The sequence below is a fragment of the Rhinoderma darwinii genome, chromosome 13 (assembly GCF_050947455.1).
Source record: "Rhinoderma darwinii isolate aRhiDar2 chromosome 13, aRhiDar2.hap1, whole genome shotgun sequence".
Classification (NCBI taxonomy): domain Eukaryota; kingdom Metazoa; phylum Chordata; class Amphibia; order Anura; family Rhinodermatidae; genus Rhinoderma; species Rhinoderma darwinii.
In genome coordinates, this window is record NC_134699.1 from 63,741,760 (window position 1) to 63,768,104 (window position 26,345).

The 26,345-nt window shown below is 43.8% G+C and overlaps 1 protein-coding gene across 6 annotated transcripts in view; it reads left to right on the forward strand.

Annotated features, from left to right (window-relative positions):
- NTN1 (netrin 1) overlaps positions 1-26,345 on the forward strand; it is a 250,838-nt gene that overhangs the window by 201,829 nt on the left and 22,664 nt on the right. For 5 of the 6 annotated variants that reach the window (XM_075846782.1, XM_075846784.1, XM_075846783.1 and 2 more), the window contains 3 exons: positions 15,026-15,214; positions 22,392-22,541; positions 24,633-24,686. In XM_075846782.1, coding sequence (XP_075702897.1) covers positions 15,026-15,214; positions 22,392-22,541; positions 24,633-24,686 — 393 coding nt within the window. The remainder of the gene's footprint in view (positions 1-15,025; positions 15,215-22,391; positions 22,542-24,632; positions 24,687-26,345) is intronic. The other variant, XM_075846787.1, reaches the window with a different exon arrangement.

Here is a 26,345-nt window from a genome sequence, read left to right on the forward strand (position 1 = left end):
TTATAAAGCATCTCTGGCTCTCGATGGGGCTTTCAACTCCATGAACTGTCGTCAATCACCCAGCAGTGCACAGCCCGCCGATCTCAATCTCTCTCCTTCCTCTGGCTTTTATTTTAATGAAACAAATAGAATTTCCAGCCACAGGGAAACGTGTGCGGTGAACAGAGGGGCCTCCGACCCCTCGTCTCCCTGTATGAATCCACAGTGTGCAGTCTTCTCAGTAATGTATCCTGACAGAGGTGATACCTGGGAACCGCATGCCGAATACTGAGCGTATGGAAAGACTGAGCAGCCAGGAATTTAGATATAACAGACTGATCAGCCCCTTCAAGGGGAGCTCCACTGGTATAATGAACCTTTCTAAATACACAATTACTGCGGTGGAATCGCCTCATTGTCCCCTTGAGGATAATTTCATCTGGTTATATATTACGTATCACTTACCAGTCCTTCTACTATATTCATCGGCACAGTACAACTTCTTAATGCTGCCGCTAATTCTCAGAATCCATTCTATATACACACATGTATATTTATATATCATCTATTTTGAATGAAGTAGATTTAAAGGGGACCAGTCACCGGGATCACCTCCATCCAAATTACAGTGTATGCATGTTGCTCCATCAAAGCCGAACTAATAGATAAAATGGCATCCTCTAAATGACCCCCCCCCCTCCCCCAGAGCGCCTATAATTGGGAACGGAGAAGTAAGTCCTGCCACCCGGACTCCCCAGAGTCATGGCTACAGTGAAGTGTCACGTGATCCCTCTCAAGCCTTCTGATTGACTGAAAGGGCTCATAGAGTGGAGGGGCATATGTGACAAGCTGGTTTCCTGCCTCAGAGTAAATGACACCACCCATTCCAGTGTTTATTAGGGTAATATTTGTAAGCTAGTGCCAGGTTCCCTTTCATTTTACTTTTGCCCATAAAACTTTTAACAATTTCCAGGCATCACTCACCCATCATCCGTCAGACAGCCCTATGATGTTCACTGACAGACGTTCCACAATGATAAGTGGTGTCTGCGTCAAAAAGAAAAAAAAACTCCCTTATTGTGACACACAGTAGTCAGGCTGCCATGAAACGCTTCATTGTTATCCCCACCACCCAGGGCTATGCATGCTCCGGCTTTCTCAAAATGGGATTTTCCTAGTTTGAGCAAAAGTGAACACGGGTCGACAATTAGCGCTGGCAGGGCCTGTAGTTGTCGGCGGGCGTAGGATGGGAAGAATCAACACTGAAGCCAGGGAACGTTAATGGAGCGCAGATTAGATTGATGAGCCAAACGACCTTACGGCCAGTGGTGTCTATACGATGACGTCATGCGCTGTATTTACTCATCTAGTGACACTGCCCTTATAACATGATACCCTACTAACGCTGCTCCTCTCTTATCGGTCAGATACCCCCCCCCCCTCCAATGGCAAATCTTTCCACACATCCCTTCTTGCTGCACATAGACATCTTCTTACTATCGCCTGATATGGCTGACTGGAGATTAATGGTGGTCACAATCTCTGACTGTTATCTCGTGTCTATGGACAGTATAAGGCCTCGCCGTCTTTAAGAGCTTCCACTTGGCATTGGAGAGAGAAAAGGTGCCTAATGACATTAGATGTTGTGGTGACGGTCTTACAATCTATGGCAGATCATAGATACTCCCAATATCTCCTCTTGTCCCTGCTAGATACAGGAAGCAGGAGGTTTCCTTTATAGAAACCGTAGGGAAATACATACTGGATATAACCATGGCCACCAGAATAAAAACTTACATTCGAAAGTTATGCAGAGTAACACAAGCCATGTCACTAGTGTGGCAGAGCCAAGGGCTAATTCAGATGAGCGTATAAGTCGTCCGTGTGACGGATGTTAAAACAACGGCCGCCACACGGACACGTATATTAATGGAGCCGTTCACACAAACGTTGTTTCAACGGAGTGCATGAAAGGTCCGTGAAGGAAAAGGACATGTCCTATTTTACTGCGTTTCAGGCATCCCTCCATAGACTCTACTATATGGGGGGGGGGGGATCCGTGATAACGCATCCCGCACGGGTGCACCTAGTCAGAGGTTGCTCACGCTCATGTGAATGTAGCCGAAGATTGCAGAGAGGTTTTTTCATTCCTCCCATAGACACTTTCTGCGCCTGCAAACTACAGAATCCTGGGAGCTGCGGTTTGTGATGACTCCTCCATAAACAATTGATCTGTCTCTACCACGTTTACCCTTTCATAGGATGCCCACAGCTGGTTGGCCAGGATTGATCCTATATTCTCGTATGCAGAAGCTTGTGGTTTTGCCCACAGCGAAGTCTCTGCCATGTGGGGGCGATTGTTCTGGCATCAGTTTACACTTTCCAGGTGCAGAAAACAAAGAGAATCTCTAAAAGGTGTGTAATTCCCATACCCAACAATGGGCAATAAAAATGGTGTTCACTTCGAGCGACAACAATGTCATGATTGTCTGATCAAAGTGGATTAAGCCTCTCCTGAATGGTAGAACTTATATTGCTTTATGGTTTAGACAAAATCCTAAAATCAAACCGGAATGTATGCTGGGCGGTAAGGGTCATTTTTGCACATGGCTGTGCCTATCGAGGGGGTGGGCAGCAGAAATTCCCCAATACTACTGATGTATTAATGTTCATAAAGAGGAGAGACACTGACGTGTAATGTGTACACACACACACACACACACACACACACACACACACACACACACACACACACACACACACACACACACACACACACACACACTAGTGTAATTAGAATATCATCAAAAAGCTAATTTATTTCAGTAATTCAATTAAAAAGTGTCTCTCGTATATTCTATAGGTTCATTACACACAGAGGGATCTATTTCCTGCTTTTTTTTTCTCTTTTAATGTTGATGATTATGTCGAACCGTTAATGAAAACCCAAAATGAAACAATATATACACAGGTGTGTTTTGTTTTTTTTTAAATTGTAGAGTAAAGCGCTGTTTATTGTATTTAGATGTTCTGACCCACTGTCCATGGTCCTGACACGAAAGACCAGAGATCTGCCCTAATTCCTCTTATTTTACAAATACAAAAAAACCATAAAGCGCAATCTGAACAGACGTGTCAGATAGTGTGGTATGAATCTTGGGCTCTGTCCACGTATGGAGTTTCTTAAAAAGGATCTTCAGAATTAGAAAAGGGTCAGCTGATCGTGGGGGGACGACTCTAGAGGAAGCAGCGCTCGCAAGAGCTATAAACCCTTTAACCCCTTCCCGCTCCTTGACGTACTATTACGTCATGGCAGCTGTATCGTTCGCGCTCCATGCCGTAATAGTACGTCTCGGGAGTAACGGCCGTTTCGGCCGTCCTCCCGACACATACAGGAGCTGTGACGCTGCTGTCTTGTTCAGCAGCTGTCACAGCTCCTACAGCGGGGACCGATCGCTGTGTCCCCGCTGATTAACCCCTTAAAAGCCGCGTTCTATAGAGATCGCGGCTTTTTAGGGGTTAAGCTGCCATCGCCGGCCTGCTACGCGATAGCGGCCGGCGATGGTGACTATGGCAACCGGACACCAAACAATGGCGTCCGGCTATGCCATAGACGGAAGCCTAGTGGGTCCTGACAACGTCAGGATCCACTATGCTTGCTGTCAGTGAGTAGCTGACAGTTCTAATACACTGCACTACGCATGTAGTGCAGTGTATTAGAATAGCGATCAGGGCCTCCTGCCCTCAAGTCCCCTAGTGGGACAAAGTAATACAGTAAAAAAAAAGTTAAAAAAAGATGTGTAAAAATAAGAAAATAAAAGATTTAAAAGTAATAAAAGTAAAAATCCCCCTTTTTCCCTTATCAGTCCTTTATTATTAATAAAAATATATAAACAAACAAATAAACTATACATAATTGGTATCGCCGCGTCCGTAACGGCCTGAACTACAAAATTATTTCATTATTTATCCCGCACGGTGAACGCCGTAAAATAAAATAATAATAAACCGAACCACAATCACAATTCTTTGGTCACTTCACCTCCCAAAAAATGGAATAAAAAGAGATCAAAAAGTCGCATGTATCTAAAAATGGTGCTGATGGAAACTACAGTTCGTTACGCAAAAAATAAGTCCTCGCACGGCTTTATTGATTGAAAAATAAAAACGTTCTGGCTCTTAGAATAAGGTAACACAAAAAGTGAATGATTGTTTACAAAACTTATTTTATTGTGCAAACGCCATAAGACATAAAAAAAAAATATAAACATCTGGTATCGCCGTAATCGTATCGCCCCGCAGAATAAAGTGAATATGTCATTTATAGCGCACGGTGAACGCTGTAAAAAAAAACGAAAAAAAAAACAATCGTACAATTGCTGTTTTTTAGTCACCACGCCACCTAAAAATAGAATAAAAACGGATCAAAAAGCCGCATGCACCCCAAGAAAACTACAATGGATTCCTCAAGGGGTCTAGTTTCCAAATTGGGGTCACTTTTGGGGGGTTCCCAATGTTTTGGCACCACAAGACCTCTTCAAACCGGACATGGTGCCTAATAAAAAGGAGGGCTCAAAATCCACTAGGTGCTCCTTTGCTTCTGAGGCCGGTGCTTCAGTCCATTACCGCACTAGAGACACATGTGGGATATTTCTCAAAACTGCAGAATCTGGGCAATAAATATTGAGTTGCGTTTCTCTGATAAATCCTTTTGTGTTATAAAAAAAAATGGTATAAAGAGGATTTTCTGACAAAAAAAAAATGTAAATTTCACCTCTACTTTGCTCTAAATTTTTGTGAAACACCTAAAGGGTTCATAAACTTTCTAAATGCTGTTGTGAATACTTTGAGGGGTTTACTTTCTAAAATGGGGTATTTGATAGGGGTTTCTAATATATGGGCCCCTCAAAGCAACTTCAGAACTGAACTGGAACCTAAAAAAATAAATAAATGAGGCAATACTTCGCTTCTTACATTATACTGATAATAAGCCGTGCCCACTCCGAGATGACCCCAGTTTTGACCGTTTGTATAAACGGAGACCCCTATTAGACCGTTTCAGTGCCCGGTTTTCCCAAGCATACACCCCCGAGAAGTGTATTTCTATTGATGAGTCCCTGGTACATTTTAAAGGGAGGGTTCAATTCCGCGAGTTCCTGCCGGGTAAGAGGGCAAGGTATGGCGTGAAGATGTATAAGCTGTGAGAGTGCATCAGGGTATACCTACAGGTTTAGGATATATGAAGGAAAGGCCACCCCCAAACCAGACTGCATCCTGGACTACAATAGGTACATGGGAGGTGTGGACTTGTAAGATCAAGCCCTGAAGCCCTACAGCGCCATGCGGTGTGGTATAAGAAGCTGGCCGGGCACATCATACAGATGGCATTGTACAATGCGTACATGCTACGTCAATGTGCAGGCCAGACGGGAACTTTCCTGGAATTTCAAGAGGTGATTATCAAGAACCTAATCTTTAGGGACCAAGAAGGGGGGGGGCACCCAGTACTTCTGGAAGCGAGCCCACACGCATCGTACCAGGGCAACACTTTCCAGGAGAAGTTCCCCAAACTGGCAAGAAGGGAAAAAGTCAAAAGAGGTGCAAAGTCTGCTATAAGAGGGCGATAATGGATGACACAATATATCAATGTGACACGTGTCCCGAATAACCAGAGCTCTGTATGAAAGTGTTTTAAAATTTATCATACATCCCTTGGTTTATAATTTACCCCAATTTTACTTACCCTGATGCACTCCGCACAGCTTATCCCCCCTCGTCTTTCCCCTCTGAGCCCTGCTGTGTGCCCAGGCAGCTGATAACAGCCACATATAGGGTATTGCCATACCCGGGAGAACCCACATTACAGTTTATGGGGTGTAGGTCTCCGGTCAAAATGCTCACTACACCTCTAGATGAATGCCTTAAGGGTGTAGTTTTTAAAACGGGGTCACTTCTTGCGGGTTTCAACTGTACTGGTACCTCAGGGGCTTCTGCATACATGACTTCGCACTAGAAAATCCCCAGTAGGCCAAATGGTGGTCCTTTCCTTCTGAGCCCTCCCATGGGCCCAAACGGCAGTTTATCACAACAAATGGGGTATTGCGGCACTCAGAACAAATTGCGCAACAGAATGGGGTATTTTGTTTCTTGTGAAAATAAGAAATTTTCAGCCAAAACTACATATTATTTGAAAAAAATAATTTTGTTTTCATTCCCAGCCCAATTCAAATAAGTTCTGTGAAAAAACTATGGGGTCAAAATGGTCACAACACCCATAAATGAATTCCTTGAGGGGTGTAGTTTCCAAAATGGTGTCATTTGTGGTGGGTTTCTATTGCTTTGATAGCTCTGGGGCTCTGCAAATGCGACATGGCACCCGAAAACCAATCCAGCAAAATCTGTACTCCAAAGAACACACAGCGCTCCTTTCCTTCTGAGCCCTCCCATGGGCCCAAACGGCAGTTTATCACCACAAATGGGGTATTGCTGCACTCGGGACAAATTGGGCAACAAAATGGAGTATTTTATTTCTTGTGAAAATAAGAATTTTTGAGCTAAAATGACATATTATTGGAAAAAATATATTTTTTTTTAATTCCCAGCCCAATTCAAATAAGTTCTGTGAAGAAACTATGGAGTCTAAATGGTCACATTACCCATAAATGAATTCCTTGAGGGGTGTAGTTTCCAAAATGGGGTCACTTCTGGTGGGTTTCCATTGCTTTGATACCTCTGGGGCTCTGCAAATGCGACATGGCACCCGAAAACCAAACCAGCAAAATCTGTACTCCAAAGAACACACAGCGCTCCTTCCCTTCTGAGGCCTCCCATGGGCCCAAACGGCAGTTTATTGCCACAAATGGGGTATTGATGCACTCTAGAGAAATTGGGCAACAAAATTGAGTATTTTGTTCCCTGTGAAAATAAGCAATTTTGGTAAAAAATTACATCTTATTGGAAAAAATGTCATTTTTTTTATGTCACAGCCCAATTGAAATAGGTGCTGTGAAAAAACTGTGTGGTCAAAATGATAACAACAACCATAAATGAATTCCTTGAGGGGTGTAGTTTCCAAAATGGGGTCACTTCTGGCGGGTTTCCATTGCTTTGATACCTCTGAGGCTCTGCAAATGCGACATGGCACCCGAAAACCAATCCAACAAAATCTGGACTCCAACAAACATATAGCGCTCCTTTCCTTCTGAGCCCTCCCATGGGCCCAAACGGCAGTTTATCACCACAAATGGGGTATTGCCACACTAAGGACAAATTGGGCAACAAAATGGGGTATTTTGTTCCCTGTGAAAATAAGAAATTTTGATCACAAATGACATTTTATTGGAAAAAATGTCATTTTTTTCATTTCAGAGCCCAATTCAAATACGTGCTGTGAAAAAACTGTGCGGTCAAAATGGTAACAACAACCCTAAATGAATTCCTTGAGGGGTGTAGTTTCCAAAATGGGGTCACTATTGGGGGATTCCTACTGTTTTGACACCTCAACACCTCTTCAAACCTGGCATGCTGCCTAAAATATATTCTAATAAAAAAGAGGACTCAAAATGCACTAGGTGCTTCTTTGCTTCTAGGGCTTGTGTTTTAGTCCACGAGCGCAGTAGGGCCACATCTGGGACATTTCTAAAAACTGCAGAATCTGGACAATACATATTTAGTAGTGTTTCTCTGGTAAAACCTTCTCTGTTACAGAAAAAAAAATGAATAAAATTGAAATTCAGCAAGAAAAATGAAATTTGCAAATTTCACCTCCACTTTGCTTTAATTCCTGTGAAATGCCTGAAGGGTTAAAAAACGTTCTAACTGCTGTTTTGAATACTTTGAGGGGTCTAGTTTTTAAAATGGGGTGTTTTATCAGGGTTTCTAATATATAAGGCCCTCAAAGCCACTTCAGAACTCAAGAGGTACCTTAAAAAAAAGGCTTTTGAAATTTTCTTAAAAATATGAGAAATTGCTGTTTATGTTCTAAGCCTTGTAACGTCCAAGAAAAATAAAAGAATGTTCAAAAAACGATGCCAATCTAAAGTAGACATATGGGAAATGTGAACTAGTAACTATTTTGGGTGGTATAACCGTCTGTTTTACAAGCAGATGCATTTAAATTCTGAAAAATGCAATTTTTTCAAAATTTTCTCTACATTTTGCAATTTTTCACCAATAAACACTGAATATATCGACCAAATTTTACCACGAACATGAAGCCCAATGTGTCACGAGAAAACAATCTCAGAATCGCTTGGGTAGGTTTAAGCATTCCGACGTTATTACCACATAAAGTGAAATATGTCAGATTTGAAAAATGGGCTCTGAGCCTTAAGGCCAAAACTAGGCTGCGTCCTTAAGGGGTTAAAAGAGCAGATTGGCAGGGGTGTTGAGAGTCCGATTCCCACCAATCCGATATTAATGGCCTATACTGAGGATATGCAGATGTTCACCTTTAAACTTAATTTCACAGTTTATAGAATTAATTTACAGTGACTGCTGAAGTATCATACAGACTGTAACTCAGGATAAGTAGTGTATGCACAGTAACTCCACCAGCAGAATAGTGAGTGCAGCTCTGGAGTATAATACAGGATATAACTCAGGATCAGTACAGGATATGTAATGTAATGTATGTACACAGTGACTCCACCAGCAGAAGAGTGCAGCTCTGGAGTATAATACAGGATGTAACTCAGGATCAGTACAGGATAAGTAATGTCATGTATGTACACAGTGACTCCACCAGCAGAATAGTGAGTACAGCTCTGGAGTATAATACAGGATATAACTCAGGATCAGTACAGGATAAGTAATGTAATGTATGTACACAGTAACTCCACCAGCAGAATAGTGAGTGCAGCTCTGGAGTATAATACAGGATGTAACTCAGGATCAGTACAGGATAAGTAATGTAATGTATGTACACAGTGACTCCACCAGCAGAATAGTGAGTGCAGCTCTGGAGTATAATACAGGATGTAACTCAGGATCAGTACAGGATAAGTAATGTAATGTATGTACACAGTGACTCCACCAGCAGAATAGTGAGTACAGCTCTGGAGTATAATACAGGATATAACTCAGGATCAGTACAGGATAAGTAATGTAATGTATGTACACAGTAACTCCACCAGCAGAATAGCGAGTGCAGCTCTGGAGTATAATACAGGATGTAACTCAGGATCAGTACAGGATAAGTAATGTAATGTATGTACACAGTGACTCCACCAGCAGAATAGTGAGTGCAGCTCTGGAGTATAATACAGGATGTAACTCAGGATCAGTACAGGATAAGTAATGTAATGTATGTACACAGTGACTCCACCAGCAGAATAGTGAGTGCAGCTCTGGAGTATAATACAGGATGTAACTCAGGATCAGTACACGATAAGTCATGTATTTAAAATGTAATTCTGTATGTAAACTGTAAATGGCATTAAAAGGGTGAACACATAATATAAATAAGAAAACAAAAAACTAAGAAAAAAAGGCAACTGAAGCTGTAGTTAAAATGGGCAGAAATATCTCCTGAGGGTTTGCAGGATTTTTATATGATTTATAACAAAGTAAGTGTTGACGTTTGGGGAACGTTGTGAGATTTGCCAGGAAAGGTTTATTGAAGCGAGAAGATATAATTTGCCCTGTAGGGAGCAGAGATGGCCCACAGGAGGTGGAGGTGTGACTTGTTTTGAAGCTGAAAGACCATAGGGATACATTTACTGGAAGCAGGTAAAGGTATAGCGGGTGTCACTGCCCAGTAAAGTTTCATGGTTATCAGGCCTAATTTCTTTTTCTGTGCCAGTAGTTATAAACCCCAGTCACTGGTTTGGCTTGGAAGAGTATATATATATATATATATACATATATATATATATATATGAGAAACAGCTGACCCTACGTATACAGGCGGGTGCGGGAACCAATAGAAATGGCAGTAAAGATCAAAACCAGCAAAACCCAAAGATATCTAGCAGCACTACCTACGAGGGGGCTGTTTTGCACTACCTACGAGGGGTCTGTGTGGCACTATCTACAGGGGGCATCTGTGAGTGTTAGGCTGATTTGTCATTTTACTGTGAGCAGGGGATGATGGTCTTCAAGTGGTTTCCACCTCTGACCTTCAGTTGAAATTAATAGGAGGCAGAGAATACCTGCGGCACTCCTCTTTTTTTCCTGCGTCTTTTGCATTAGCTTCAATGGCTAAAAAAACGCAGAAAAAAAAATACACACACAAAAAAAAAAGTTAAACAACGCTGTCAATTCAAAATCTGCCTCAAAATCCCTGAAGAAATTTTGAGGCAGATTTTTACTGCCTTACAAATAACGCTGTGTGAGCATACCCTAAGGCCTCATGCACACGACCGTAAAAACTCCCGTTATTACGGGTCGTAATTACGACCCGTAATAACGGGCTCATAGACCTCTATTGGCGACGGGTGCCTTCCCGTTTTCTCACGGGAAGGTGCCCGTGCCGTTGAAAAAGATAGAACATGTCCTATTTCAGGCCGTAATAACGGCACGGACAGTCCATAGAAGTCTATGGAGCTCTCGTAATAACGGGTGGCTACATGTGTGCACCCGTCATTACGGCAGCGTTGCCAAGCGACGTCAGTAAATAGTCACTGTCCAGGGAGCTGAAAGAGTTAACTGATCGGCAGTAACTCTTTCAGCACCCTGGACAGTGAGTACCGATCAGTATAAACCTGTAAAAAATAAAAATAAAAGACTTTCATACTTACCGACAACTTCCTGCTTCCTCCAGTCCGGTCTCCCGCCCGTTGCCTTTATGACGCGTCCCTCTCGACATCCGGCCCGACGTCCTGGATGACGTTTCAGGCCATGTGACCGCTGCAGCCAATCACAGGTCAATCACAGGCTGCAGCGGTCACATGGACTGCCGCGTCATCCAGGGATGTCGGGCTGGATGTGAAGAGAAGGACGCGTCACCAAGACAACGGCCGGGTAAGTATGAATTTCTTTAACTTTTATTACAGAAAAGGCTGTCCCTTCTCTCTATCCTGCACTGATAGAGAGAAGGGGCTGCCGATTAGTGCAGTGCTATTTTGCCGCCAAAAACGTGCCCGTAAATACGGGTGGAATACGGGTGACACCGGACCCATATTTACGGGCACGGGTTCGTAAATACTGGTGCAAAACGTGTGGAATACGTGTGACACCGGACCCGTATTTACGCCAGTATTTACGGGTGGGAAAAAATACGGTCGTGTGCATGAGGCCTAAGAGTGTAGTGCCTGTTTTTAGCCGTTTTCTGTCTCTCTAAACAATTTTTGGTAGGGGTGCCTCAGGTCTGAAAAGGTTGGGAAACTCTGCTATAGACTGACTATCGGCCGCTATGCATCTGGATCAGTTGTATCTGAATTGCAGCGGCGGTTCGCTTTTATGGGCTTCCTATGCCACTTTGTGCGTCACAATTTCATCGGGTCTTTTAGGGCATAAGAGGAGTTTCCGGTGTGGTGCTGCCCATTTTGGGGCGATTGCTCTACTTAAAAACTAGGGTAGTATTAGGATCACTATTAAAGTGACACGACCCAAGTTTTATTAGTAAGTGATTGACCCATGATTTATTCATAACCATTTGGGAGCAGTTGCTGTTTTACCCTATCCCCCCCCCCCCAATCTGGAGTTGTACCCCACTACATTTTTGCATTGCACTACATGTTGTTTTGCAATTTTCTTTTGTCTATTGAGACAAATATTTTTTAATTTTTTTTTCGTTTTGAAAGTGAGGAAAAGTTATGTTGTAAGTGATCTGCTGTTTCCGTGATATACTAGTTATTATATCACGGATATAATATTATATATTATAATGTATTGAAACTGATTTCATTGGTCTCTTTCATTCTGACACTGGCTGGACGTAGGGGTCCTACCATCTACAGCGAAGGGTCCGCCCCTGCCAAAATAAACCTGAACTTGACGCCTTGCTGTAAAGGATCATGGTCTTGATTGCTTCCATATATTAAGATGTGGGGGAGGGGGGTCCTATAACTAAGACAGAATTTTATTCCATCAGACACAAAATAAGTTTTGTAGGACGGGGGGAGATTTCCTAAACAAGATGCACCAAAAAAAAGTGGAGGACCCCATGTAAGTTTAGTCTCCTGCATTCTGTGTTACCGTGTATAGATGATCGGACGTCATGCTCCATTTAAAGTTGGCAACAATAAAATATATATTTCTCAGAAAAGTATTTCTGTACTCATTTTGGATCTGTGTAAACTTATTTTCTACCCTTTTGATTGTCTAGACTAAATATACATGTCTGTGGCGAGGCTTAATGACACGCAGACATTACAGGCGCAGAGACGATGTGACATCGATGTGCCGCCATCTGTCCGCAGTTCTGCTATAAAACATATTCTTGGTGCTCTCAAAATTATTTATAAAAACACAAAGTAATATTTGCTGCCAATGATGTGGCAATAACTGTTCTGTGGTCTAAAATATCGAAGGAAAAAAGGGAAATTGTGCAAGAACTGGAGGTGGATTATCCATGAGAATAAACAATGATATGTCGCCCTCTGCCTGAAATTACTCGTGAAGTTCATATTCCTTATGCCTCTGTATCAGAAAGAAGTATACAAAAGGCTTTTCTAAAGACGGTCTATGTTTGACACTTCTCCCTTCCTGACACCTTGCAGAACATCTACTGAGGAACGTCCTTTCTTCCAACTCCCTCACTCAGCAGATCGTCAACACCATCCAGCGCCCCCCCCCCCACCCCACCTCCCGCCCTTGTGTTTTCGGCAGCTCGTCCCCAGGCTTGTCAGGAGGCCATCATCAGGACTAGATTGTTGTGACAGTGGATCCACGTCTGACAGAAGAAAATTCCTGTCGCTGGACTTCACAAGCAACAACCCCACTAAATATTTGTAGGACTTTAGGCATCAAAGCGGAACTTTACAAACACTTCTCTCAATGTCGCTTTCCTCATCATTCATCACAGTGATTGGACAGAGGTTTCATAGGGGGGTCCAGGTGACGGCAGACATTACTTACACATCCATACCGGTGACATGTGTCCCCCCATCTTCCTGCTCGCTCAGTCACCTACCCCAGGATCTGCTCTTGGGGACCATATTTGAAGGCCCTACCAATTAGTGACCTTGAGAACTTCAGATTGAGGGGGATATAACATTTTATAGATTCACTTTTCTCTAGTTGGTACTAATTTCTTTGAGTCCCCCCATATTACTCACACCTAACAAGATCGATGGTTAATTTGCACACTTGGATGCAATCGGTAATTAACCAGTCACAGCGATCCAGGACAGCGCGATGATGGGGAGAAACGGGTGCCCATTACAGGCTGACACGTTACGCATTGTAGGCTGGAGGATACACTTTTGTAGTTCATGAAGAAAAATGAGAATATTACTGTTCTATATTTTTCATATCTTGAGACCAGAAATTCATCGTTCCCAAAACATGCTGCTTATGTCAAGTCATTAGAAAGATTATTATGACTATTTATGAGAATTGTTGTGGGAATGGTCAATCGTGCTGAATATTTGACAAATCCGTAAGTAAGACTCCTACTGGTGAGGTACTATTGGATATTACTAAGGTTAGGTGACGCTGTAAGGAATGCACCTCGGCGTCGAGCGACTGGTTACCAATATTTATGCATATCCTGATGTATAAATTGATGGATCTGGTCTCTTGTGTGTACAATATTTTCTTTTAATGAAGAGTGAACCCGCTGTTTCACATTCGGTAACAATTTTGCTGTAGTTTGACCTGTCAATTGGTTTCCTTATTTGGGGTCTGGTGATAAGTTTTCGGGGTCACGTTGGTTACTACATGTGCATACAGCAGGATAGAATACATGGCGACCTGGCAGAGAATGTCAGAGTAACTAGTAGAATGCAATGACTCCATATTGCAGCAATGTATCCCTCTTACAGGCAATACAATGACCGAGCCTTAAGCCCCTTCACATATATCCATCCCTCCTGTCATGATTTCCTCTGACGATCTACAAAAACCTCCGAAGGAAACGGATGACCTCATAGTTTTCTACAGGAACAGCTTTGTGTCGCAGACATCTCACTAAGGCTTCGTTCACATCTGCGTTGTGCCTTCCGTTCCAGCGGATCCGTCAGAGGACCACAAGAATTGGAAGTAAACATTTCAGTCAAAAAATCTATTGATTTCAATGGGTTTTGTTTTTGCATCCGTTGTGCTCAGTCAGGCTCCGTTACGTCAGGTTTCCATTTTTGGACTGAAGAAATACCGTAGTCTGCTGCGCTACCGTTTCAGTCAAAAATTAAGTAGATCTGACGGAGAGGAGCTTTCCATTTTTTATTTTTTTTAACATTGAAGTCAATAAATGACAGATACAAACTGATATGCTGTCCTTTTGTATCAGTTATGCATTACATTTAACGGATCCGTTTTTTTTCTGCACATGCGCAGACTAAAAATTAAAGCAAGAAAAATGCAAAGATAAAAACGGAGCATAACTGATGACAAACTGACACAAACAGAAAAAAAAGAGTCAGTTTTGACGGATCCGGTGAACAGATTAGTCAAAAAAACAAAACCTTTTACCTTCCGTTGCATTCAGTTTGGCATTTGTCAGTCGATCCATTTAAAAAAAAAATGTAAACAGATCCGCTAAAACAGATGCCACAACGCAGATGTGAACGAAACCTAAGTAGGACAGAAAACGTTGCAATTACATATGGATGCCGGACCGGTGCACAAAACGCCATCGGTGTCCGGTTCAGGCATAAAACAACGGGTATATATGTGAACCCAGCCTACTTACTATCGGGGATATTTTTTGACGTGCTCTACTTTTCTGATCCTCGTCATGGAGGAGGGACACGTTACATAGCAGTGTTATCTGGTAGACGGTATCCCTTGAAGCTTTGCTCTTTCTTTCTGCATCTTTGGTTTATACGCGGTCTGTCCATCGGTCTCTCCTCTAACAATGCTCCATGTTCTGGGTAGTTTGTGACTTGTGTTTGGTGGTAACAAGTGTAACATGCGTCTGCCTTTTTGTCTTTTTTTCCCCCAGCCTGCAACTGTAACCTGCATGCCCGCCGCTGCCGTTTCAACATGGAGCTCTTCAAGCTGTCAGGTCGCCGGAGCGGAGGGGTCTGCTTGAACTGTCGGCATAACACAGCCGGCCGTCACTGCCACTACTGCAAGGAGGGTTACTACCGGGACATGACCAAGCCCATCACCCACAGAAAGGCTTGTAAAGGTGAGGGGAGCCAAGCTCTGTCTATAGAGAGATGATAGTATGTGTAAAAGTTATACATGGAAGAAGGAATTTTGTGATGATCTCAGACCGAGGATGACGTCATTGTGTGTTTTATATATGTCTGTACTTGTATAGTGACATTCTTATAAAGAAAACCTGTCTGTAAAATGGCTTGGTTGCATTAATAACATTGTACAGATACCGTAATAAAACGGAACTAGGGGGCGCTGTTGTCTAAATGGCCTCCCAAAGTGCCAGACAGGAGTCGCTTCTGTGAGCCCTCTCAGCCATACCTTCTCACCATTATCCCCATCCTCCTGTGCTAGCCAGAGGAGGCAACAATGGGTGAAAATCTTTTATGGTGGCACAGATGTGTGCGGGTGTCTCGCCTCACCTAGGGTGGTCACACAAGAGATGGCGGAGAGACTCGCGTCTTATAGCATAGCCCTCCTGGCCTGCACTTCATGGGGACAATCCCAGAGAAGAGGATATATTTTTCAGGAATTATGCACATATAACTTTCACTGCTGTTTCTTAGTTGTAACTGTTCCCCCGAAATTTACCAAAAGTGACCATAGGAAATGGCGCCATTACGGCTCCTATAGGGGTTGTCACTTATTCTACACTCTTAAATGTTTCACCAACCAAGTAATGCAATCCTATGGACAGCAAAGTGTAAATGCGTAACCTTGCAGTTTTTTCCAGTCTAGAAACATTGATGACAACCTCTATAGAAGATGTAATGGTGGCCACAACTGAACGCTTAAAGTCTGGAGTGATTTTTGCTCCTGGAGGAGATGCCCTTTAAGGAATGGTATTCTTCCATAATGCAGCTATATACTGTAACTAGAGGGGAGAGATTGGATTTGCCGTCCTTTATAATGCATTGGGTGAACCTATTATCTTGGTTTGAGATTCACATTTGGTGAATTTAAGACAATAAGAGGGAATTCATTCCTTCATTGTACTCTATATAAACTGGTTCACCGCCAACCTCAATGCTTCCCGCCATATACCATCCCAGCTACAGATCTCAGCACGTCCTAGAACTTGTAGTTCCCCCAATACTGTCAGGTTTCCTACTTCAATATGAATCTGGAGGTTCTCCGGACAATAGGATTATACACGCAGACCGCTCTTTCATTTAACCTTTTCTTCTCTGGCAGCTGGATAGAATCATCATCACCTGCTGGCAGCCAAAATGTTAAATTCCAGTGACATAAAAAGAGGTTAATATTTTCTGCATGGGGCTGAGCCAACCCCCTCTGGAGCCGGCACAGGTGTGCATACCAGGGGACAGTGGGACGCATTGAACAGGTTAAGCAGACCTGGAGAAAAGCAAAGGGGGGGGGGGGAGGGTGTCGATTTTGGTACAAAGGCCTGATGCTTTGACGAATGGTCCCAGACATATTTTTGGGGCAGATTGGAGGGAAAGAGTCCTGGTAACAAGAGGGAGGGTGGAGGGGAACAGGCAGGTTAAGCCACTTGCAAACACATCAGAGAGTGAAGGGAGGAGGAGTGGGGGCCCCTGGGTATGTGGATGCAGGTGTTGTCCGCCCGAGGTGAGACTGTTCCCACAAGTGCAAGAGAAGACTCTGTAATTCACATCCAGCCCCATGGCAGACAGCGGCAACATACGTCTATACACAGCAGCTTCACCAGGGCGAACATTCATCACTTATAGGGTGGCAGTGCCAGTCAATTACAAGTGTCACTGCCAATCAACCCTCACTCATAGAACGGTAGTGCAATCAATTAGAACAAGTCACTTATCGGATAACGGATAGGCCTCGGCCCACAGTCCGATTTGATCAGCATTTTGCATCCGTATTTCTAAGCCAAAACCATGACTGGATCCTAAGCACAGGGGATGTGTAAATGAGGCCGTAATCAATCATTATTAACCACATGGCGGGTATGTGGCCATACACCTTGGATAGCTGTCGGCTGAACGCTCGTTTGGCACACGGTTTTTCCTGGACGCACAGCTATACATGGATATGTACCCAATAGGGAGAGGGTAATACGCCACTGCCAGACCTTGTTGGTGGCAACTTATCTCCCGTGAGAACTAAGGATCAGGCATGTTGAAATGAATCATGCCCGATCCTAATTTCCACTGACATCTGCTGTCGTGGAAGAACGAGACACCCCCCGTACACATTAGACGGCCGGTCCCACCAACATTCATCCAATGACAGGCATTCCCCTTATGTCTGTGCCGTGGCCTCTGCAGTCTTAGGGTAAGGTCACGGTCATTATTATTATTTTCTTGGATTAATCTCCACCATATCATGTTTCAGACTCGGAGATAAAACTGAAATTAAATCCATCATGTAAATTCAAATTCCTACTTGACCATGGCTAGAGCAAGTGGGGCGACCCCCACACGCCCAGCCCTGGTGTCAGTGACCCCCGCACAGAAAGACCCTTCATAATGTACCTAGACGTCCCATATTAAAGCCTTGCGGGGAATGTGTGAGGAAACCAGTTTCCGGCCGTCCCTATGCTATTTCTTTGTCCCATCTCAATAGAGAGGTTTTGATAGCTTTAATCCACCTGGCCAAAACAAATCCTCCGAAGGTTTAACCCCTCATTTTCTGGCTGGAATAGAGAGATTGAGTTTAAAGGGAAATTTCATCTAAGGGTATGTTCACACGGCTTATTTACAGACGTAATTCAGGCATTTTACGCCTCGAATTACGTACGAAAATGCGCCTCGATAGCGTTGACAAACATCTGCCCATTGAAAGCAATGGGCTGACGTTTGTCTGTTCACACGAGGTGTATATTTACGCTCCACTGTCAAAAGAAGGCGCGTAAATAGACGCCCGCGACAAAGAAGTGTCATGTTACTTCTTCAGATGTAAATGGAGCCGTTTTCCATGGACTCCATGGAAAACCAGCTCCAGTTACGTCCGTAATGGACGCGGCGTTCAAGCGCCTGCACATGCCATTACGGCTGAAATGACGGGGCTGTTTTCTCCTGGAAACAGCCCCGTAATTTCGGCCGTTACGGACGCTGCCGTGTGAACATACTCTAAATGGTAGAAACTGGCGGTCTCATAGCCTTGGTAGGTGGAGAGGTTGAATTCAGCTCCCCGGCCACAAGCGATCATTTTTTTCTTCTTTTTAAGACTTCTCCGTTGCTGTATTTTTCCTGGTCACTGGCTGTATCTATGTATTACTAGGTTTCGTTGTAATTGCCCTTTAACCCATTAACAACCGCCAATACGCCTTTTCACAGCAGCCGTGAAGGGTACTTATGCTAGAGCGCCGCCTTTTCACGGCGCCCTGACATAAGCCCGGCACAGGTGTCCTGTGTCAGCTAAAGCGGGTGTCGGGCAGTCTAAAGACAGCCAGACACCAGCACTAACGGGTGGGATCGATTTCAACATCGATCTCACCTGTTTAACCCCTTAGATGTAGCGCTCAATAGAGTGTGCCGCATCCAAGTGGTTTTGGAGGGAGGGTGCTCTTTCTCTCAATCGCAAGGTGCCAATGGCTTCTATGGCAGCCGGGCCCTAACAGCGACCAATCAGCGACATACACTTCTCATTGTTCCAGCCCGGCTTCTTTCACTGCACAATCACACTGTAACAATGGGCTGAAACAATGAGAAGTGTATGACGCTGGTTGGTCACTGATTGGTCAGCCTCATACACTCCTCTCTCTGTACAACGCCCAGTTGGTAAAAAGTAAAAACACGCCCAGTTGTCTAGAAAGAAGGTCATTAGCATAAATCTAAAATTGCTCATAACTTGCTCAAAAATGATTGTTTTATAAGATAAAAACCACTTCTGTCATCTACATTACAGCGCCGATCAGACTATGTAGGAGACAGGGCACTTATAATCTGGTGACAGACCCTCTTTAAGGTTTAAAATGGTCTGGTCATTAAGGGGTTAAACACTTAGATCTCAAAGGGGTCCTATAGTTGGCCACTTTGACAAGGAGTGGCTTTCGATAATGACTCCAGCCTTCATTGTGGGGTTTGGGTGGAGCATTTTTCTGTATAGGGAAGCCGGGTCTTTTCATCGAGGCGCTTCCTACGTTTAGAGGTCCGAGCCCCCTCCCCTGTCAATGTTAGAAGTCAGACTCGGGGCGGGTGCTGTTCTCCTGCATCCGTCTCTGTCACAGCATTGTGTAAGTAAGTGCCCCCATTCTCCACATCTTTGTGCTGTCGTCACACTCCCACGTTTCTCTTTTTTGTTTCTTTTTGTGTCGCTCAGCGATATAAATATAGAACGGGGCCTTTCAGCCTGTTCTTGTTTGACAAATGTATAGCGGGTGACATGCCAGGTGTTGTGTGTACCATTCACATTGCGCTGTGCACCTGTGCTATGAAGCAGGTGCTTCAACCTCTTCCCAGGGAGACATTCCAAGGCATTGAGAGGACGGACTAAAGACGTTCTGTAACTTTCTAGTATACATTGTGCTTCAATGCGTCACTTAAAATATCTCTGCTTGCTGTCTTGTTTACATGTAGAGGCTGTAAGGGCTCGCCTGTCTGGCAGTACACGGAGGCACGCTTCTAGTGGAGGATACCCCTGTACATTCAGCATGCAATGGATCAATAATGTGCAGGTCCAAGAGGAGCTCCGTCCAACTGGCCCTTATATAGTAATCGCCAAATACAAAATAGAGTTTCTGGACTGCTCTAATGTCTTAGTGGAAAAAAGAGATCCCCAAATGTATTAGAGCAGCGGTCCCCAAACGTTATTACACCAGTTTCATGCAAGAAAATTTGCTGCAGCGGCAGTCACAGGATGGCGCTCATCCGAGGAGGCCGGCCTGGATGACGTCAGAGGGCCGGCTCCCTGGGATGAATCTTCATCCCATGTGACCGCTCCTGGAGCCAATCACAGGCTGCAGCGTTCTCCTGGGATAAAACGTCATCTCTGGAGGCCGGGTAGTTTTCCACAGCGGACATCCCAGGCGAAAAACTGCAACAGTTTGGTGTGGTTTTTCGCCCGAAATTCCCTGCAGCCACCGGGACGGATACCAGATACCGCGGCCCCGTACCAAATGATCCACGGCCCGGTGGCTGGCGATCACTGTATTAGAGGACCGGATTAAACATTTACCTTTTTTTCACTAAGATGTCAGAAACACTATTTTTATTATGATTTTATTTCTGTCAGATCCGCACAGAATCCACCAGAAAGAACAACTGTATGCCACCCCATAATATCTGAGGAATACGGAGGTACTGTAAGGCCCCCATACACTTGTATGGAGCTGTAATACAACCATGTGCACGGGCCCTCCACCATTGCAGCTCGTTACATCGTATCAGCTCTCCGTTGTAATAATACCTGCAGCTGTGTGAGCAGGACGTAACCAGGATAGGGTTTCAGCCTCTGGACATGTAAACAAGAATGTTTCTATTCAGCGACCGCTAGCAGAGATTTTGAGAATGGTGAAAGTTTGGTTAGGTGACGGGCGGCCTGTCATTGCGGGGAGCGTTGGCTTCACTGACATTTTCATTGGCATTTTACCTCGCTGAGCGCCTTTTGTGTGACGGGGATGGGGTTATGTAAACACGCTCGCTCTGGTCTCTGCCGCTGCCGTTCTTTACAGTGAAATATCTTTTTCTTATTTTCCTTTATTACTCATCCATTGAAGTTTTGCTCTTATTTTCTGCATTTCTCCTCCTCTTATAACCGGAGGTAAACGTGCCAACCCTGGAAGAAAATCCTTATTATGACTGAAGGAAATCAGTTAACCCCCCTTTTCCCAATAATATAGCCTACGTGTATTCTTATGGGTATGAGGCCGCAAGTAACCACAAATAGGAAAAATAAGTTGTGGGTAGTAACCAATCAGATTCCAGGACACGTTAGAGAGCAGCGATCTCATCAGATTTGCAGCAGTCGTCATTAAGTTTTTAGCAGATCCTCGGGGGTATTACTGACACCTGACCTTTTGGATTATATTCTAGTAACGTCTTATTGCCAGGCCACATCCCTGCCTTTAAGGATATGTGCACACGATAGCTGCAATTACGTCTGAAATTACAGAGCTGCTTTCAGGAGAAAACAGCTCCTGAATTTCAGACGTAATTGCATGTACTTGCGTTTTTTGCGGCGTCTTTTACGGACGTAATTTGGAGCTGTTCTTCATTGGAGTCAATGAAAAACGGCTCCAATTACGTCCCAAGAAGTGTCCTGCACTTCTTTTGACGAGGCTGTTATTTTACGCGCTGTCGTTTGACAGCGACCCGTAAAATGACAGGTCGTTGACACAGAACATCGGCAAACCCATTGAAAGTAATGGGCAGATGTTTGCCCACGTATTGGATCCGTTTTTTGAGACGTAATTTGAGGCGTAAAATGCCTCCATTACGTCTGAAAATAGGTCGTGTGAACCCAGCCTAATAGAGGACGAGATGTGAGGAAAATTCATAAGAGATTATTTCTTAAATGTTCGAAACCTTCCATTTAAAGGGAAATATCAGTTTGGGAGGTTGCCTAGCAACAGGCTTCACCATCAGAGATGACCACCCTAGCCCTCCATGCTGTCATGGCGGAGGGTGATTATGTTCTATCCAACAAACATGCTGGGGGAGGGGTGTAACAGAGGGAGCGGTCGTACCCTGGAGATTGAGGGGGGCACCACATTAGAGAACAACAGTATTCTGATACGTGATTGGGCGTATATCACTGACATGCCGCCAGCACCATCACCCCCTGAGGGTACGATGGCCGCCAGTCTACATTGGCTGTCCGGAGAGGGTATTTTATCCATGTCTATCAGCACGTATACATGTGGTAAGATTAGTTTATATTTCATCAGTCGGCCATTTTGCAGGCAAGGTCACCACTTAGGGCAATGTGGCCCATATATTCATTACAGAGACGTGTGCCAACCAGATACTCATGGTACCATCTCCGCTGGATTCATAAACTACATTGATCACTGGTTAAGAGCACAATATGGCGGCCGCCGTGGATGTTGGATCCTTGTAATAAATGCTGATTTGTTCCTTATCGGCCTGTTTATGCTTCAGTAGACGACTTGCATGATAGATATACCTAATGCTGTCACCCTGCTCCCGACCCGCCTCCCCTCCCCCAGCCCTGCAAATCTAAGTGTCGCTGTGTAATGTGGTTTTTGTTTTGCTTTCTGACCTTGTGCTGTTTTCCAACCCCTTCTCCTCTGTTCCACCCCGCAGCCTGCGACTGCCATCCTGTTGGTGCGGCCGGCAAAACCTGTAATCAGACCACAGGGCAATGTCCTTGCAAAGATGGTGTGACTGGTATAACGTGCAATCGATGTGCCAAGGGTTACCAACAAAGCCGCTCTCCCATTGCCCCCTGCATAAGTATGTGTTGTCACTGTTACCTGTATTGTAATCAGCGGGGCCGTGTACTACGGCCGTCCTATAACCTAATGCTAATAACTGTTGTTAGGGGGATGTGGGAATCTCGAATGGTTGTCTTGCACTTCATTCAATTAAAATGGACCTGAGCTCTAGACCTAATGGAAGCGGCCGCGTCCTGGGGCAGATACACGAGCCCTGGTGATACAACATCAGTGGCGCACAATATGTCATAATGATATTCAGTAGGATGAATGGTAATGTACAGCTGTGACTGTATCACACATGATGCTCAGCAGACAGTATCACACGTGATAGGATTAGATACAGCGGCTCAGCAGTGTCACACATTATAGGCTTAGATACTTTCTTAGCAGACAGTATCACACATAAGGGGGTTGGATAGCTCAGCAGACAGTATCACACGATAGGATTAGATACACAGCTCAGCAGACAGTATCACACGTGATAGGATTAGATACAGCGGCTCAGCAGTGTCACACATTATAGGCTTAGATACTTTCTTAGCAGACAGTATCACACATAAGGGGGTTGGATAGCTCAGCAGACAGTATCACATGATAGGATTAGATACAATAACTCTGAAGCTGTCTGAGACCGATCATGAATATTGGTCCAGCCAGAACACGGCTGCCTCCAGCATGATTAGGGACAGGTCCATTTCACACATAATACTTGGTTCTGCTCCTTCAACAACTAAATATTACCAACAGTAAAGGCTGGCGGTAGTTCTAACATAAGGAGCTAGAAGTAGTTATTAGTCACATGCTCTTGTTTCTATTGTATAGAAGTTACAGACAAAAAATGATGTTGAGGAGAACTGAAATAAACTGCAACCATGACCTTTCCTGTGTAAACCCTGTGGGGCAGTTTTTTGTTAATACATATTTATCGATAAAAAGAAAACAAATGTGTAAATAGACCTCCATAAGAGTTGTGTTTACTTTGTGAGATCCAGCTTCTATACATTAACTGTACATAGATGCCACATCCGCCAGCGAACAGTACTGGCAGCCCGGCTGTCAGCGCTCACTGTTTCCTCGGATGCCTTCCCATAACCCTATTACCGATCAGATCTGTGACGAAAGCACCGCCATGCACTCTTTTGTATATAGTGAATGCAGAGAAGCTGCATCCCGAAAAAGAAACACCATTTTTAGAAAAGTCAATTACAAATGTTTTATATAAAAAAAATGTACAGTACATTTAACAAAAAATAAAAATAAATGCCCCCTAAGGGTTAACATACCCATAAAACGACTTTACTGATTTTTGTTAATATGAAAAGTTCTGCAACTTTCTAATAAACTTTTGATTTCATTCCTCCCCAGTTTTAAGATCTCTGTAAGGGCTTATTCAGACCAACATATTATACATCCGTGTGATGGACGGTTTTTTTAACGGTCGTCACACAGACACATGTATTTCAATGGGGCTGTTCACACAGCTGTTATTTTATCGGACCGCGTGAAGGGCCCCTGTGAAAAAATAAGGCTTGTTCTATATTCGTCCGTTTTCACGGATACCTTAATAGCGTCAAGTCTATGAGGAATACAAGTCCTGCACGGATGTAACGCGGATGTGAAAAACGTGTCATTACATTGCCTTGAAAATGGTGAGGAACTGTGACATCGAAAGAAAGTTGTAGAACTTATTATAAAATAATGACACTTCATCAACCGGAGATTCTCATTAATTCTCCATATTCTATAAAAAAGAAAAAAAAATCAACATATTTTATGAATCTCGTTTTGTGACCAAAATGTTAAGATCCCCAATTTTATTTCTCTTTCCTTTGATCCTGGTTTAATTCCCCTCCCCTGTGCCTTCTATGTCCTGTAATCTCCCTGTGTCCTGACGTGTTACTCTACCCCCGCTTCCATTAATGCTGCCCGCAAGTAGAGACCGCCCCAGCTCGCTTCCGTAGAAGTGCACGTATCCATAGGGAAGACTAACCGCAGATCCTGACACTTACACAAACAGAACCAGATGTCCATCGTGCCATAAGACGATTTTAATAATCTATGTCTCTCTCTCTCTCTCTCTCCCGTACACCTGCTCTTGCTCCCATAGAGATACCAGTGGCTCCTCCCACTACGGCAGCCAGCAGTACAGAAGAACTGGCCGGTAAGTTCTGCATTTTATGGGGTGGACGATCGGAAAGAGATTTAAGATGATTTAATATTCTGTTGTTTTGATGGAACACATTCATTACCAGTGGAAGTTTTTGGCTTTATTTTGAGCTGCCATATTGGATTTTGTTCCTGAAATTGAGCCCGATTCTTAAAATTTTGTGTCGTAGATGAAATTTTCTTCATTTTGCTTATGGGGCTTTTCAGCCCGTTTTCCGTGACATCGAGCCAGGTAATACTCAAGCTCATATTCAGACATATTTTTGGAAGTGACAAAGTCAGCCGGTTCTTTAATTGCCGTGAAATCTTTCTCGTGTGCAGAAGGGGGAAAAATTAGATTTTTAAATCCATTTCAGGTAAATATTTTGTTAAACTCAATTACAGAAGAATTTGTACATAAACACGGCCTGTGGTAAAGTCTGCGAGGCCTCAACAATTCATGTGGCAGGAGCTATTATTATACACTAAAAAACAAAAGTGCTTGAATCTTTGTTCTCTTTTCATATATTATTATTATTTATATAGTGCCAACCTATTCCACAGCCCTGTACAAACAATGTATTATGGGGCTCACTATATACTATCCCTATCTACACACACTAGGAGGGACTCATTGAAAAGAACCCCAAAACCTGCACCGAGTCTGTGCTGACCTCTGAGCAGATATTTCTCGGATTCAGCGACTATTGGATAAAGCGACACTACAGTCCCAAAAATGACTATACATTGGAAATCTATAGTCAACTTACCTGCTGCCCCACTCCTGAGTGATCCGACCTCTGTTCCTCGTTTCGGTACCCCCGATTTCCACTTTTCAACACGGCTGCCACAGTCTCAGACTGCTATGGGGAGCTCTTTTGGAAGTCTTAAACAAGCCCCCACCCCATCCATCGCCCTTCGATGGACGAGCGCTGATGACAATGGCACCGCTGGACATAGCGTCAATGGGGTGGGGTTTGTCTCCGACTTCTAAAGAAGCTCTCCATAGCAAAGTCTGAAACTGTGGCAGCCGTTTTCAAAAGCAGAAAACGGGGGACCGGAACGCAGGAACAGAGGTGGGACAGCAGGTAAGTTGACTATATATTTCCAATGTATGGTCATGTTTTTGGGGGGTCGCTTTAAGCTCCTTGTGACTGGCAGGCACTCTACAAATCAATGCTTCTATGGAGTAGTGTTCAGAGACTAATACAGCCTCCGAAAATCTAATAATTGACAGAAATAGCATACCCAAATATTGTTAGCACTATACAGGGGCCCAAATAATAGTTATTATACAGCCATACAGTACATAAATAATACCGCCATACTATGCAGAAATAATACCGCCATCCAAATGCAGAAATAATACCGCCATCCAAATGCAGAAATAATACCGCCATCCAAATGCAGAAATAATACCGCCATCCAAATGCAGAAATAATACCGCCATCCAAATGCATACATAATACCACCATACAATGCAGAAATAATACCGCCATCCAAATGCAGAAATAATACCGCCATCCAGATGCAGAAATCATACCGGCATACGATGCAGAAATCATACCGGCATACGATGCAGAAATCATACCGGCATACGATGCGGAATTCATACCGGCATACGATGCGGAAATCATACCGGCATACGATGCGGAAATCATACCGGCATACGATG